This window comes from Hypomesus nipponensis, chromosome 15, assembly GCF_054491055.1.
Source record: "Hypomesus nipponensis isolate SF chromosome 15, ASM5449105v1, whole genome shotgun sequence".
NCBI lineage: Eukaryota > Metazoa > Chordata > Actinopteri > Osmeriformes > Osmeridae > Hypomesus > Hypomesus nipponensis.
In genome coordinates this window covers 10960598-10975792 of record NC_140375.1, presented here as the reverse complement: position 1 = coordinate 10975792, position 15195 = coordinate 10960598, and the positions used below count along the sequence as shown (strand labels likewise).

At 42.2% G+C, this 15195-nt stretch overlaps 4 protein-coding genes across 12 annotated transcripts; 3 read left to right on the top strand and 1 right to left on the bottom strand.

Moving 5' to 3' along the window:
* The first annotated feature begins 57 nt into the window (after nucleotides 1-57).
* abcf3 (ATP-binding cassette, sub-family F (GCN20), member 3) lies at nucleotides 58-7066 on the top strand. Its single transcript, XM_084675005.1, has 21 exons — nucleotides 58-201; nucleotides 872-1019; nucleotides 1156-1232; nucleotides 1359-1414; nucleotides 1561-1658; nucleotides 1815-1937; nucleotides 2035-2301; nucleotides 2647-2727; nucleotides 2823-2882; nucleotides 2970-3026; nucleotides 3164-3186; nucleotides 3294-3349; nucleotides 3437-3637; nucleotides 4383-4459; nucleotides 4549-4593; nucleotides 4716-4848; nucleotides 5172-5260; nucleotides 5350-5441; nucleotides 5582-5714; nucleotides 5824-5911; nucleotides 6008-7066. Exons 1-21 carry the CDS (start codon nucleotides 129-131, stop codon nucleotides 6164-6166), a joined length of 2136 nt encoding a protein of 711 aa, XP_084531131.1. The 5' UTR covers nucleotides 58-128; the 3' UTR covers nucleotides 6167-7066.
* Nucleotides 7067-7296: 230 nt separating this feature from the next.
* LOC146257495 (uncharacterized) lies at nucleotides 7297-11721 on the top strand. Of its 7 annotated transcripts, none has more exons than XM_084673363.1 (6): nucleotides 7297-8047; nucleotides 8969-9055; nucleotides 9683-10430; nucleotides 10525-10569; nucleotides 10668-10736; nucleotides 10855-11721. In XM_084673363.1, exons 1-6 carry the CDS (start codon nucleotides 8036-8038, stop codon nucleotides 10983-10985), a joined length of 1092 nt encoding a protein of 363 aa, XP_084529489.1. In that variant the 5' UTR covers nucleotides 7297-8035; the 3' UTR covers nucleotides 10986-11721. The 7 variants fall into 7 exon arrangements, with proteins under 7 accessions (XP_084529489.1, XP_084529488.1, XP_084529487.1 ...); XM_084673362.1 differs by having other exon boundaries at nucleotides 10665-10736; XM_084673361.1 differs by having other exon boundaries at nucleotides 10522-10569; nucleotides 10665-10736.
* On the bottom strand, nucleotides 11666-14513 carry LOC146257494 (uncharacterized). 3 transcript variants are annotated; one of them, XM_084673364.1, is made up of 2 exons: nucleotides 14329-14513; nucleotides 11666-13037 (listed from the first exon to the last, which is right to left on the bottom strand). In XM_084673364.1, exon 2 carries the CDS (start codon nucleotides 13009-13011, stop codon nucleotides 11947-11949), a length of 1065 nt encoding a protein of 354 aa, XP_084529490.1. In that variant the 5' UTR covers nucleotides 13012-13037; nucleotides 14329-14513; the 3' UTR covers nucleotides 11666-11946. The 3 variants fall into 3 exon arrangements, with proteins under 3 accessions (XP_084529490.1, XP_084529491.1, XP_084529492.1); XM_084673365.1 differs by lacking the exon at nucleotides 14329-14513 and adding an exon at nucleotides 13771-14299; XM_084673366.1 differs by lacking the exon at nucleotides 14329-14513 and adding an exon at nucleotides 13195-13626.
* On the top strand, nucleotides 13959-15192 carry LOC146257493 (dual specificity protein phosphatase 14). Its single transcript, XM_084673369.1, has 2 exons — nucleotides 13959-14095; nucleotides 14657-15192. The coding sequence occupies exon 2, from the start codon at nucleotides 14674-14676 to the stop codon at nucleotides 15190-15192; it is 519 nt and encodes a 172-aa protein (XP_084529495.1). The 5' UTR covers nucleotides 13959-14095; nucleotides 14657-14673.
* The last annotated feature ends 3 nt before the right edge of the window (nucleotides 15193-15195 follow it).

Genomic DNA, 15195 nt, shown 5'->3' with positions numbered 1-15195 from the left:
ACAGAGACTACACAATAACACTACAATACCCATGATACCTCGTTCATGAAAACGTCTCTTTGCCGCTGCGGAGGAAGGAAGTCCCTGATCAAAGCACATGCGCGGTGCATGATCAGGACCGGTGTATCATGGCGACATACGTGGATATTCTGAAGAGCGAGTTTCCCGAAATTGACACTGAAGTGTTCGACTATATTACGGGTAAGAGTTAGAGAATGTCAGATGATCCCCAGTCAGTCTCCTAGACTTTGAAAATGTCTATCGTGAAATGAATGATCAACGTCCTCATTTGATTCACCACGTGAATTAGCTTGCTATTAGCACGCTAAATTATCTATGGCGATAGTGAAATACGTTTTGGTTACCCTGACTGCCTCCGGTGTACCGCGTACATGCTGATCTCGGGGACGAGGAGTCAATAGGTTTACTACTTAATTGACTGTCGCTTGGTTCATGAGCACGACTTACAGCCAGGCTCATTCAATACCAGTGGTCAGTTATTTGTTGGCCCCCAGTCTACCTTAGATAACCTAATATCTACCCGCATAGAGGCTAGCATGTCATCCAATTTACTGGTACTTGCGCATTAGTCAAGGAGGTTTGGTGTTATTTAGCAACCTACCGGTAGTTATTGTCGTCCATGTATTTCGAATTGTGATTTGTCATTCACTGTTAGAGATTTGCTGTCCTCAGATTGACATATCAGCTGTCATAAATGAATTGCTTGACCAGTGACTTAGAGCCATCAACAGCGATTTGATACCTGTTCTATAAAGAAAGCTTCCAGCATTCCATTTAAATGTACAGCAGAAAATAGCTGTGGTTGTTTTTATAATGGTTAACATTCTCTGTTTTGTGTGTTGTACTGCAGGTGTGCTGGACTGTGGAGGGCCTGATTTCGAGGATGAAGATGAGGTGTTTGATGCCATTGGTGGGGTACTGCAGGGGGTTTCCGCAGACTTTAAAAACGAGGAGGATATTAGAGACATCTGTCTTCAGATGTTTAACACGCTGAAATTGTACGTACAAATGTTAACTGCATACACAGTTAAATACCTTATCATATTTTCACAGCTCGAGTCTAATCATTGAAGTACTTACCGTAACTGCCTTTGCTAATATTGGGCTTTCTTCCCTTCTCCCCCACTTCATCAGGAATAACTGTCATGCTGCTCAGAAGCAGGTACTGCTAAATGCCCCAGTTCAGTTGTCTCAGATATCTGCTGAGTGTGGTAAGATCCCTGTCTTTTCTTATCTGGTTTTATGTAGAAGCTCAACATATTCTGATTATTTTATCCCAGGCACACACCCCTTGTTTAAAACCTCAGATTGAAATATTTTCACTTGTCTCTCCTCAGTAACTGCTACAAATGATGTCCAAGGCATATGGATGATGAAGCGAAGCCAGAACACGGTATATGTTTTCACCTTGACAACAGTATTTTATTTTATAGGGCTGACTATGTACTTGTAATTTTCCTTAATTTCCTTTACACTTTTTTCCGTACTCTCTCTCTGACGGACACACTTACACATACACTAATGCATGTGTGTATATAGACTGTGAATGCCAAGAAATTGGAGAAAGCTGAGGCCAAGCTGAAGGCAAAACATGAGAGGAGGAATGAGCGAGATTCACAGAAAACCGTCAGCCCATTGTGAGTCTCGTTTTAATACTGCCAATAAATATTATACCGTTATTTAAAGCTAGGGAACAAGCCTGTTTGAGCATTTAAAGTTGAATCAAACTGTTTATGCAACCATTCTAATTATGTCTTTTTACATCTCTCTCGCTCTCTTTTTTTTCTCCACAGGGTTCTTGAGGAAGCATCAGCTAGTCAGGCTAGCAGTAAGAAGGAAAACCGTGTAGATATGTCTGGAAAGAATAGAAGCTATGACATTCGCATTGAGAACTTTGACGTTTCATTTGGCGAGAGGTGAGTAATACCCTTATCTGGTACAGCAGTAACTAGACTGCATTTGGGGTTTGAAAACATTTCTTACAGTTAACGAAACCCATTTCTGTGGCTCCAGATCTTTGCTGCAAGGAGCAGAGCTGTCTCTTGCAACTGGGCGTCGCTATGGTCTCATTGGGCGCAACGGCTTGGGGAAGACCACACTTTTGAAGATGCTCGCCAGTCGCAGTTTGCGCGTACCTGCCCACATCACCATCCTTCATGTGGAGCAGGAGGTTGCTGGGGATGAGACGGTGGCCCTACAGAGTGTGTTAGAGAGTGACACAGTCAGGGAGGGGCTTCTAAAAGAGGAACGCCTCCTCAATGCCCGGATTGCCAACGGAGTGTAAGTTACACATGGACAGAAATGCATTAGGAACACATTCCATTGCTATAGCCTGTTATTAAAAGTGCACAGAAACTAAGGTCTATGTCTACGCTCAGCAAAGTTTTCTGATTAACGTCTCTATTCCACTAGAGGGCACCAATAGTTGCCATGCACCTGTTCTTTGTAGAACACTCCCTTAATGAAAACTGAAAGAAACTGTCCTAAGATGACCCTGTGACAAAGATTGAATGTGTGACAAAAGACAAAGCAAATTAAATGGAACACTTAGAGAAGACCTTTAGAGAAGACCTTTTGTCCCAAAATGTTAACTTGTTGTTTCCCCTGTTGCTTCTCCTGTTGCAGTGCTGATGGATTGGAGAGTGTTCGGCTGTCAGAGATCTATGCCAAACTGGAAGAGATTGAAGCAGACAAGGCACCTGCCAGGTAAAACAGAAAAACCATACCAACCACCTTTTAAAGATAAAAATACTGGTTGTCATTATGCAAATACTTCTCTTTCTATATCTGTATGCCTCCAGAGCGTCAGTCATCCTGGCAGGTCTTGGGTTTTCAGCTAAGATGCAACAGCAGACAACAAAGTAGGTGTCCAGTTGCTTTTCCTTAGGTTGGTCTGAGGGTCGTCTTTGAATGTGAGAGTAACAGGTATACATTCATTTTCTCATCAGGGAGTTTTCAGGAGGATGGAGGATGAGATTAGCTCTGGCCAGTGCTCTCTTTGCCCGGTGAGGTTTTTTTGTCATCTGTATGGAAATAACTCAACTTTGGAATTAATATATTGTTTACATGCTCTTAAAGGCCCAGTTATTTTACTTAAACATTCATCTATAAGTAACTGGTGTATTTTTCCTGACATTTTTAGGCCTGATCTTTTGTTACTTGATGGTAAGTAATAAACCTTTTCTGATTACAATTCAATATCAAGGTGATTAAAAAGTCAGTTAAAATGTACTAACAATCTCTCATTTCCCCTCTCTTCCTTTCTCTCTCAGAGCCCACCAACATGTTGGACGTCAGAGCCATTCTCTGGCTTGAGAACTACCTGCAGGTTGGTCCTAATAGCTACCCTCACTGAATATTGTTTTGTGCATTTATGGATCTGTCATTAACTTTCTCTTTTGCCATCCTCCATCAGACTTGGCAATCAACAATCCTGGTTGTGTCCCACGACCGCAACTTCTTGAATGCTGTTGTCACGGACATCATCCACCTCCACTCACAGAGGCTGGAGAGTTATCGCGGTGACTACGAGAACTTTGTCAAGACCAAAGAGGATCGTCTGAAGAGCCAGCAGAGGGAGTATGACGCCCAGCTGCAGTACAGAGATCACATTCAGGTAGAAAACCAGACTTGCTCTCTCATTCACATCTACACATAGGGGATTTGTACAAACTCTTAAACACCTTGACCTTCCCAAGAAAACCACTGAAAGACTACAGCTCATTCAAAATTCTGCAGCTAGATTATTAACAAAAATTAAAAGAAGAGAACACATTAGTCCTGTCCTATCCACTTTACACTGGCTCCCTGTTACCTTCAGAATTGACTTTAAGGTCCTTTTCCTCACATACAAAGCTCACGGACAAGGACCTAGCTACATTGCTAACTCCCTTATAAACTACACACCAGCTAGAACACTGCTATCATCAAATGCAGGCCTTTTAGAGGTCACCAGAAGCAATCATAAGAAGGTTGGTGATTCGGCCTTTGTCAATTACGCCCCAAAACTATGGAACAAATTACCCATAAATATTAGGGACGCAAACACGCACAACATTTTTAATAGCTTAAAACCTACCTTTTCACCGAAGCATTTAAGTAATTTAATCTCAAAAGAGTTTTACTACTTTTATTGTTCTTATAGATTTGCTATTTTAATTATTGCTTTTGTCACTTGTATTATTGATTTTATGTAAAGCACCTTGAGCTACAATTCTGTTTTGTGAAAAAAATTAAATGTGCTCTATAAATAAAGTCTTACTTACTCGACAAAGTCATCAACATTTTTACATAAAAAGACAACGGTATATGTCAGTCAAAATGTCAATCTAAATGGTGTTCGTTTCTCCTCTGAATCCCAGGTGTTCATTGACAGGTTTAGGTATAATGCAAACAGAGCTGCACAAGTGCAGAGCAAATTGAAGCTCTTGGAAAAACTGTAAGTATGTGCCTTTTTTTGTTTTTAATCATCCTTTCCATTCTTTAATTTTATGTTTCTTTGACCACTCTCAAATTTTTCTCCCACAGCCCTGAACTTAAACCTCTTGAAAAGGAGACAGAAGTAACTTTACGGTGAGAGACTTTGACCCTGTGTTATTCCATTACAGGTTTTCAAAATTCACATTTAACAGTAATTTTGTTTCTGTTTTCAATGTACTCATTGTTTTGTAACCGTGTGTCCGCTCATATTTCAGGTTCCCCGACAACTTTGAGAAGTTGTCTCCTCCTATCCTTCAGTTAGATGAAGTGGAGTTCTATTACAACCCTGATCAACGCCTGTTCTCAGGGCTGTGTGTCTCTGCTGACCTAGAGTCCCGGATCTGCATTGTAAGCGTCCACATTCCAAACCTTTCTGAGTTACATTTACATTTGATTATTTAGCAGACGCTCTTATCCAGAGCGACTTACAGTAATTACAGGGACATTCCCCCCCCGAGACCTTCAGGTTACTAGCCCGATTCCCTCACCGTCCAGCCACCTGACTCCCATAGTTATTTCTTCTTCTTTTCAAAGTGGCACAAAGTCTAAAATTCCTAAATCTATATGCTCTACCTTGTGATAACCTCACTTGTGCCACTTAATTGGAGGGGAGCTTTTCATTGGAGACCCAATGTTCTTCGTTCACTCAAACTTTGAGTTTGAACTTTCAGGTTGGTGAGAATGGGGCAGGCAAATCCACCATGCTCAAGCTATTGATGGGGGAACTGACGCCCGTCGGAGGGATCAGACAGGCTCACCGGTAAGACCCATTGTATCTCTAGGCTAAGGGTATCCTGTTGGGTTTGTGTATGCTTGTGGTTAATGGCAATGTAATTCTGTCTTGGTCAGGAACCTGAAGATAGGTTACTTCAGTCAACATCACGTGGATCAGCTGGACCTCAATGTGTGTTCAGTAGAGCTGTTACTCAACAAATTCCCAGGTACCACTAAAGCACATATGCTTTTATTTTACAGCCGTGTGCCATAGGCTCATGTTCATAGATTTCCTAACAATGACTGAGATGAGATGGGTGGCCTGCCTTTCCATTGTAACCACTGTCACTTTGTCCTGCTTCCTCAGGTCGAAATGAGGAGGAGTACCGGCACCAGCTTGGTGGATATGGGATCACAGGAGAGCTCGCCACGCGCCCTGTAGCCAGCCTGTCAGGAGGACAGAAGAGCCGAGTGGCGTTTGCCCAGATGACGATGCCATGGTATATTGACATTTTTATTTAATCATTTTTATGTTATACGTTTTGATTTTACAAGATGAATCCATCCTGATTAATTTGTACACTGTTTGTGTAACTGTCTCTCTCACAGCCCAAACTTTTATATCCTTGACGAGCCCACCAATCATCTGGATATGGAAACTATTGAGGCTCTGGCAAAGGCTCTCAACAAGTTCAAAGTAAGTAAATATGCAGCTACTAAACTAAAATAGTTGATTATCTGATATTCTGAAGCATATTTTTGGATCAAGTCAATGTTCTCTTTCTCCTGCCAGGGCGGTGTGGTGTTAGTCTCTCACGACGAGCGTTTAATCCGGTTGGTGTGTAAAGAGCTGTGGGTCTGTGAGGGGGGGAAAGTGCGGCGAATCGAAGGGGGCTTCGACGAATATCGAGATATCCTTACGGAACAGTTCCGCAAGGAGGGATACCTGTGAGAAGCACCGAGCAACTCACCAACAACATGCCAATGACCGACATGCCAAGTTGCCAATGGATATCCACCATAACCTAAAAAAAAAAAAAAACGATCACACCCCGAACTGCCAATCAGCATCCCTCAGGAGGGGGAACTGTGTCTGACTGGTGCCGCCCAGCAATCCTCTGTTTCCCATTGCATAGTCTTTGTTTGAGCGCACTCAATTTAGCTGGCTCCGAACAAGGTCTGGGTCCTGAGCAATATTCTGCCTGGTGTCCTAAAGTGTACAGTCCAAACTCTGCCTACCTGATGTACTGGGATCTAAATCAAGTGCTCTTTTGCCCTCTGGGTCCAGACTTCTCTACTCACATTCATGCTAATTTGGTAGACTGGGAGAGGATACTTCATCCTGTGATCGTCAGGGCTAATCCTTCTTTGTACACCCATATGTGCAACTATCTTGGCAAAGCAACCCTGATTTCTGCAGTATCAAGGGACATATGTACATCTGAAAACGTGTATTTATTTCTTAATTCATCCTGAAGAATGCATGGTGTGTGTGTGTGTTGTATATGCTCGAGAGAGAGAGAAAGAAAGAGAGAGAAAAGAACGTTTTGTTTGCATATAACCTCATCCAGCACAAATTAAGTGAGAAGAGGAGTTTATTTAACCAGAGGAGCCATTGCATATCCATGATTGTCAACATAGGAAAACTAAGCATCAAGACGAGGTTATATGTTTGTGTGCGGGGCGGTCGGGGCATCTCCCACCAGCAAAGGTAGTGGTTTACTATAAATATAGTTAATTCTTATAATAAAACCATACATTTCCCCATTTGAATGGTATATATAACTTATAAATAGCTGTTAAAAACGTAAGAATTCATAACTCCATGCTAATAAAAACGTTTCGATCAAAATTGCCTTTTTTACTTTCTTACATGATTGCAAATACAATCCCAGCTATTAGTCAACAACACCTGTTTAAGATCTTTAAATCAGCTATCGTGACTTTCAACCATCACTCCATCTTTCATTCAGCCGCCTGGGACTGGTCTGATGAGGCTACGACTCGATAAGCTACTTCTAAACTCAGCAGCCACGAATTGTTGTCTTTAGTGTAGTTTTCGCGGGCGTAATCCCCCCCCACCACCATTGCCAGCAGCTGATGAATGGACACCATCTTCCTTGACGGGGGTGTTCCTAACCCAGACATTTTTTTAAAGGTGGCATGTTGGTTTCGTGGCAAAATATGCAACCTAGTAGTTGTTAACCATCTCTGAATTATTTGTTTCCGATGATAGCATTTGTTCAGACCACAGAATGAAAAAAAAACACCCTGTCCGTAGTTGAGGTCCCATCCTGCCCACCGCGGTGACATCACTGATAGAATTTGGTAGGTCATTCCGTGATCTCCCGCACTGAAGTGTAGCCTACTTTTCGGTCTTTCCCTATACAGGACTGTTTGTTTCACATGAATGAGACAGTGGGTAAACTTACTTTGTTTTTTCGATGTGTTCTTCGACTAATGTAGGCCTTCAGTGTACGATTTGCATTTAACTGGTTGTGGAGTCATTTTGCATCCGAGTTGCTGACAACAGACTGTTTCGACAGGGCGCAAGTAGGCAGACGATCCGTGTGAATGAATAAGCTTTTCTAGACCGGTTTGAGCTCCACTGTGTTTCAATATCAAACTAATTTACTTGCGGAATTGAACTGTCAACTACTGCCGAGGTAATAGACCAGAGCAGAGCGAACCGCGAATGTATCTGGATTGAAGGACCTGCCCTATCATCGATTATCATCATCTGACAAGATCAGGCAAACGAAGAAAAAGACATACAACCTCATAATATTGCCTGCAATCAAGTTAATTGTATCGGAGGACGATGTCAACTGAGGTATGTGCATCAACATTCAGTTCTGTTCCATTACATTACCTTTTAACAATGACAGCTTGCAAGGTTCCGGGTAGCATTGTCCGGGCGTGTGGATTGTGCTAGCTAATGTGATTCGATATTTTCGCAAAACTATGTCTGTAACAGGGTAATGACTGACACATTGATAACTGATTAACATTTTCTATGATAGTAACAATAACATTTGCGTGCCCAGTTTGCAAAGTGTGTGTTGATGAACGCTTGGCAAAACTTTAATGCCTGCATACGTCGATAGAATGGTGTCCAAATTGATTATTTTTCCAAGCTTAGCCTAATGAATGAACTTTATTGTACCTTGAAGCACAATGCAAGCTTTGAAGTCGCGGCAGCCTTATATTCAAACATATTTCAGTTGCAGATGCATACTACTGTTGGCTATAACGACGATCGAGTGCCATGCCATCGTCATCTTTTGATCTTTCTTTTGATACGCTTTGGCCGACAGCGTTCCAGTCATTTTTTCATAATTTTGACACAAACTTCATATCATCTTTCGTGTCACACACTAAGATAATTTTCTTCGACAATGGACTGTCGGTCAAAACGCTGCACTCCTAACTTGATCGTGGTGGTAGCCTGCTTGACTCGACTATTCTGAGCTACACATTACGGTCATTAGACTGGTAGCACAATAATGTTGTGAATCTTATTACAATTTTTTTTTGTATGTTACATAACTCTCTTGGCCACTGTGTTGTTTACCGAACTGGTGGGCTACAGTAAGTCGGATCTGACAGCGTCTCCCGCGCTTCGACACTTCATGCATGTTCAGACAAAAGGCTTTCAGAGATGAAGAGCTTGTCGCCTACCGTACGCAAGTAAAATCTAGATGACCAATCATGTGACCTGTAATCACTGTATTTTGTATTTATTTTTCTACAGCGAAAAAGACAACGGACTGTTGAAGACTTCAATCAGTTTTGCACCTTTGTGTTGGCTTATGCCGGGTATATCCCATACCCAACGAAGGTAAAAAAAAAAAAATACATTAAGACTAACATCATTTTGAATAATTAAACATCGTTGTCTTGAAGCAACTTTGTGTTTTATAACGTCACAGTCTAGTAGGTTTAACACATAGTTTACAAAATATATAGGCCTACAGTTTATTTTTGTTTTTGATTGAGTAAACAGGCCATTACACCAACCATTAGTAGGTTGTAACTGTTGCACGTAGCATTGTGATGAGACGTCATAACTCCAGAATGACAGTAGTGAGATCCTCGAATCCATATATTATGATTATTTAACCTCAAGGAACCTTGACAAACCCTTCATTTAATAGCTACATTTGGATTCTAGTTTGAGTATTTATGTCATCCCCTACATTTGATGGAATTTAATAATCACACTTATATATATTTATGAGATTGAAAATTATTATGGCTCCATATCAGAACTGACATAAAAATCATGACATGATTGTGTGAAACCAGAACTACCATTTTTTTGCTGTGTGGTATTCTCTGCAACAAGTTATCACTGCATATTGTAATCATTACTGAATTATAATATATCTTAATTCAAGCCTACAAATACCATGATAGCCTACTGTATTATTATTATATATTATTACATTGGTGTATTTCCTCACAGGAATGGTGGTGTGATGAGGGTGGACCAAGGGACAGCGGCACACACAGCACTAACCATAGTTCATGGACACACCTCTCATCCTCAAGTACAGATGGCAACCCTTCCAAACTCCAGAAGGAAAGGGAGGAGGAGGAGGTGAAGAAGAGGAAGTCCGACAAGAAGTTGACCGGTCAAAGGGAGAAAAAAACAAAAGGACGTGATTCAGGAGGGGTTAAGAAGTCCCATAAAACCCCATCAGATCTTTTGTTTCCTAACCAATCCTTGCCAGAGAATAGTGAGAAACCAAACAGACTGCTAGAGGTCCAAGCCAGCCCTGAAGCCAACTCCAGCAACGCTGTCTCAAGTCATAGTAACATTGACCAGACAGAAGCAACAGAGATGCAGAGCTTTAAAGGTGCATCTGAAAAGAGCAATGCTGAACTTCAGGTGAGAGGATGCGGCCTTAAGGAAGTGAAAGGGGAACCTGTTGATCTGACCATGGCAGACCAAATTGAGACATCAAAATTGAAGGCAAATCCACAAGAAGGAGAACATGGGCCAGAGAAGAAGAGAAATGAGAAGGGTGGAGGGAATGAGGAGAGGAAGAGCCTGGAGGATAATGAAAATGGATTGGCTTTGAAATGTCAACTTCCTGATGACCAAGAGACTGGGTACTATACTGACATGGATGGCAGCAGCCCATACCAGTGTGGCAGTGACACAGAGCAGGATCCTCATAGTGGGGACTGCAACAGACTTACCCGCTCAGGTCTGTGTCTCTCTCCATATCCTCAGATTGCCTCCAACTGTAATTGTGTTTTTCTTTATGCTAATTGTTTATATGTGTATCATTTGTATAGCAGTGTTTGTCAAAGAAGATGCATCTGGAAATAACTGCAAAAAGGAAGGTATGTTGATTAAATTGTTTCCTCTTTTTAATCATGGTGTTAAGGATAATTATGAGAATCATCATTAAACACCCCTCTTGTTTTTCTGTCCTCAGAAGATGACTCCTGGGACCTGATAACTTGTTTCTGTTTGAAGCCTTTCGCGGGACGACCCATGATTGAATGCAGTGAGTGTGGGACCTGGGTGCACTTGTCCTGTGCAAAAATACGCCGTACTCATGTTCCCGAGGTGTTCGTCTGCCAGCCCTGTCGTGACTCTAAGCATAATATCCGCCGGTCCAACAGGGCTCGCATTCGCCCCCGAAAACGCTTCAGCGACTAAATGCAGAGCTGCACCAACCCCCCACATCCATCAAGACACATGGCCATCAAGCTCTCTAGGACTGGAAAATACAGACTTGGGTGGAAGGGAATGAACAAAGGCCTGTCACACACCTGTCATGTACAGCACAAGTATTCTTTGTACTGAGACCAACATCATTAACAAAAACAACCGTAAATATAATTGGGAATTGGTCACTGTTTAAGGTACGACTACACATTTACGTACAATAACAAAGACTGAAATGGTAGATGGGAGTGATGTGAGAGCAGTCATAACAGAAGGATGTTTAAGGTTTACATGTGTTATTGTTCAAAAACTTTTAGTGTTCACATGCATATAACATGGTCTAGCCACACCCATGTTTATTTGCATCTTATAGAGAACACGTTCTCAAGGGCTTGCTTCAATTCACCTTCTACTATATCCTGGGTCCCAAGTTTAATGATGTTTCTCAGGGCAGTTTTTTTTTCCTCTCTTTTCTCAGTTATTATATATCAGGTGGCAATGATTGGGTTACACTTTGGAACCTTTGTAACATGTTATTATGTTCACTTATGTTTTATATTATGCTCTGCTGAGTGATTGACGTTTATGTACATATGATGGTAACTGCAAATTATGTAAATAATTGTTTGTAAAGTTGTTTATGTGACCTTTGGTTAGATGAAGGCAAATATTTTCACAGTTTTTTATATGGGGAGATTATTTGCAGTGACAGGTCATTGGAGTGCAAGGGATTGATGGGGGCAAAGTTAATTAAGATAATACTAGTAAAAAATGACAATATGATTTATTCACATTGATATTATACAAATGACTTAACAGCATTTAAGGCCTTTTCAATCTCGTGTCTTGTTTTATTGCAAGAATAAAGCAGATAACTGGTTGTTGAGACCCATTCAACAACACGTGGCTGTTTTTGTGTTCCAGCCTCAAAATCAAAATCTTAAATTCAGGAAATGGACACTTTGTCCACCACTAAAGCATTTGTCAACACTTTGTTTCAGTTACTCTGAGCTGCTAAATTGGCGTGGTCATTTTGAAACCGTGTTCTACTCTTCAGGCTTCACAGCTGGGATGTTTAATCCTTTCTCTCTGGCATAGGGCAGCACTCCGTCTTTGTAGAAGAGCTCTAACTTAGCTACTGTGGTCTTCCAGAACACAGGATCATAAGCCACAGGTACAATGGCAGTCTCTTGCAAGGTGAAGACTACAAGATCAGCCTGATGCAACCCTGTAACAGCCATCTGACACTGAATCTGAGTGTAATAGCTGTGCTTGGGTTTTAGACAATAACCCATTCCGTCTTGGATCTCTAGACAGAAGGTCTTATCCTCCTTGCAAGCCTGGGCTACTGTATTGTGACGGTGCTTGTATGGACATTTGACTTCCAGACAAAGCAGGCGCGTACCATCCAACTCTTGCACAATCCCATCAGGACTGGCAGCCAACCAGGGACGTTGTGAGTCTATAAACAGACCACACTCCTGCACCTGCACTGGTCTCCCCAAAGCTTTGCTCTTCAGGCTTTGATAGTGGCGGACAGCCTCAGCCTCCCTCTCAATGCCCCAGCTCATGGCCCGAGTCTTCACATTTGGGCCCTCTCCTGTGATAGCCGCTAGGTAGGATGCAGCCGGGGTTGGACTCTTTCCATTCACAAAACGACTGTGGGAGATGCGGTGAGCTGTGGACGCTGTGATTCGGTTGTGCCGCCATTCAAACCAGCTGGGATTTTTCCTTTGGCCACGAGTGTGAACCTCCACTGCATTAACAACGTCTCCCTCAATCTTCTTACTCAGAGATACAATCTCGGGCCTGGGAAGAGGGACCACGGGTCTCGCCTTATCTTGAGTGGTCTTGGTCTTGTCAGGCATTTGACTAATATGTACTTCTTTTTTCTTTTCTGTGATGATGGGGTATCTCACGTCCGGAATCTTCTTGGCAACAATCTTACCTGGGGGTTTGGCTCTCCCAGGGGCTGACTGCTTTGAGTCACCTGAGGCCCCAGAGGCTGTTGGTGAGGTGTTGACATCTCTCTGTCTTGGTGTTCTTCTCTTTGAGACAGGAGCTTCCTGGTGAGAGTAGGAGCTCTTCTGTTCTGTACCGGTGGGTAACATTTCCGATGAAAGAAAAGAGAACGATTCTGAAAAATAAAGAATCAGCATTTGCGGGGGGTGAAATACATACAAAGGAACTAATTCACAAATTTGGTTGTAAAATGCATTGTTGGGATGAGATGATCATCAAGCTGCCGATAAAGATAACTAAATGTGCTGGTGTGATTTACTCCATTGATTTACTTTATGTTGGCTTGTCTTCAAGGTATCAGTGCACACATGTAATCCTTCTGTTGGACTTTCTCACTCAATCTTTTTGTCACTCTTTCTGATGTGTAATCTCTTTGGTCCATGTTCCTCCCACCTACTTTATTCTGTGAATGGGACCATGCATATGGTGCAAGGGTGAATGTCTCATCTGAAGTGGAGCCAAAACATGCTGATTGAAAGGTGTTGTTTTCCCTCTTCAATTGGGTCAGGCCACACACCTTCATGGAGGCTCTGATCTCATATAATTATACAGCTGAAACTAAGCTTTAAAGTACATCTCAGCGTTTACCTCAGTGGTGATACGTTTTATGGTGACATTACTCCTGGACATTCAGTGTAAATTAAATAATTCCCTGGCAGGGAGTAGATCCCAGCATGAGTCTGACATCTCACACTACCCATCAAGGGGAGCTTGTGGAGTTCCATGTGCGTAGTGCTAATAATAGCCTCAGAGCACGTTTGTGGCTATGTACAGCCATTTCCAACAGAGGCTTAAGAGTCACACAAGTCAGTTCATGTGCCCAACTGTCCAGCACAGTTTACTCTTACCTGCCCATCCAGACGAGAAGCGCAAAATGTCACTGTCTCTTAGTCTTTAGAATATTTTTTATGGACTATGGACTTTATAATAATTCTTATAAAAGGTAATGATGAAATAAGAACCCCCCCCAAAAAAACACGTATTAATGCACCATATCCGAAGGCTGTTACGTAGCTTGTTTCCAACACCCACCAATCCGTGACCTCCCCTTACAACGTAGGTCCTGCTGGTGATATGGCGTCCTCCCGTGACTATCTAATCATTTCCAGTTAAGTAGAAATCGAAACTTAAACCTTCTCAATAATTCTGTGTCGGCAAGTTTGTGTTTTTCAGGTGAGTAATGTTTTGACTATTTTAAATGTTTGTAATGTTCGTAACATTGATTACAATCGGGATGTATGTGTCCTAAAGTCCGAAAGTAAATGCCACCCCAAGCAAACTCCAATGTAGGCTACTCTCTCGTTAACGGTAGTTTACGTAACACGCAGTAGCATGAACAATTTCAGATCATTTTTGTCATTCTTGGATGTTAAACAGACTTAAGTTGAAATCCCAGTCGCACTTACCCGTGCTGTGTTTAATCGAATGCTGTCTTGGTCCGTAGCCTACACTTTATGTCGTGTTGTTATTGTGTCGTGCCGTACAGTAACTACTGAACTAGGCTAACTTATAAAGAAAACAATGAGTCACTCCCACATGATACGTCAGATTGACTAGTTTCTGTGCGATTCTGCAGAACATGCCCTAACATATCCAGGCGGTAACCCGGTAGTTCGTGTTATTGTTATGAACATTATTTGGTCCCCCAAGGGGTGGGTGGAGTACACTTTCTAATGTTATTGACCCATGTTCGCACCCGGTTTTGAAATCATATTTACGGTTTACTTCCTGCAGCTCGTTGTCCATGCCTCATGTCGGTCTCACAGATAACACCCTCTCTCTATCTGAGCGGTGTGGATGCTGCTCAGAACCGAACACTGATCACCTACAGGAACATAACTCTGATAATAAATGCCACAGCAGAGCTTATGGTGTATCCCAATTACAAAGGTGTGGAAGTCCTTCATGTGCCTGTCCAGGATCAACCTCATGCCCCATTGAGACACTACTTTAAATATGTAGCTGAGTCCATCCATAATAACCATTCAGGAAACACATTGGTACACTGTTCTGCTGGCAGGAGTCGGTCTCCTTCCCTTATCATGGCTTACCTCATGAAACACAAAGGGGTCAGTCTACGTCAGGCTCATGAATGGGTTCTAGAGAACAGGCCTCACATTCGTCCCAATGCTGGATTTTGGCGTCAGCTTATGGAATATGAGAGAGATCTACATGGGAAAAACACAGTGAGGATGGTAGCCACACCTTGTGGGGTATTCCCAGAAGCCCTTGACAATGAAGAGAACTCTGCATACTGCATGAATGTTTGATTC

What these genes read in the sequence shown, in the direction of transcription:
- LOC146257494 (XM_084673364.1), bottom strand. Translation starts at nt 13,011, where the DNA reads ATGTTACCCACCGGTACAGAACAGAAGAGCTCCTACTCTCACCAGGAA.
- LOC146257495 (XM_084673356.1), top strand. An exon ending in CAACAGACTTACCCGCTCAG is followed by an intron (nt 10,431 to 10,521) that starts GTCTGTGTCTCT and finishes TCATTTGTATAG; the next exon opens with CAGTGTTTGTCAAAGAAGAT. An exon ending in AAATAACTGCAAAAAGGAAG is followed by an intron (nt 10,570 to 10,664) that starts GTATGTTGATTA and finishes TTCTGTCCTCAG; the next exon opens with AAGATGACTCCTGGGACCTG.
- LOC146257493 (XM_084673369.1), top strand. Translation starts at nt 14,674, where the DNA reads ATGTCGGTCTCACAGATAACACCCTCTCTCTATCTGAGCGGTGTGGAT.
- abcf3 (XM_084675005.1), top strand. Translation starts at nt 129, where the DNA reads ATGGCGACATACGTGGATATTCTGAAGAGCGAGTTTCCCGAAATTGAC. An exon ending in CAGAAAACCGTCAGCCCATT is followed by an intron (nt 1,659 to 1,814) that starts GTGAGTCTCGTT and finishes TTTTCTCCACAG; the next exon opens with GGTTCTTGAGGAAGCATCAG. An exon ending in AGGCTCTCAACAAGTTCAAA is followed by an intron (nt 5,912 to 6,007) that starts GTAAGTAAATAT and finishes TTCTCCTGCCAG; the next exon opens with GGCGGTGTGGTGTTAGTCTC.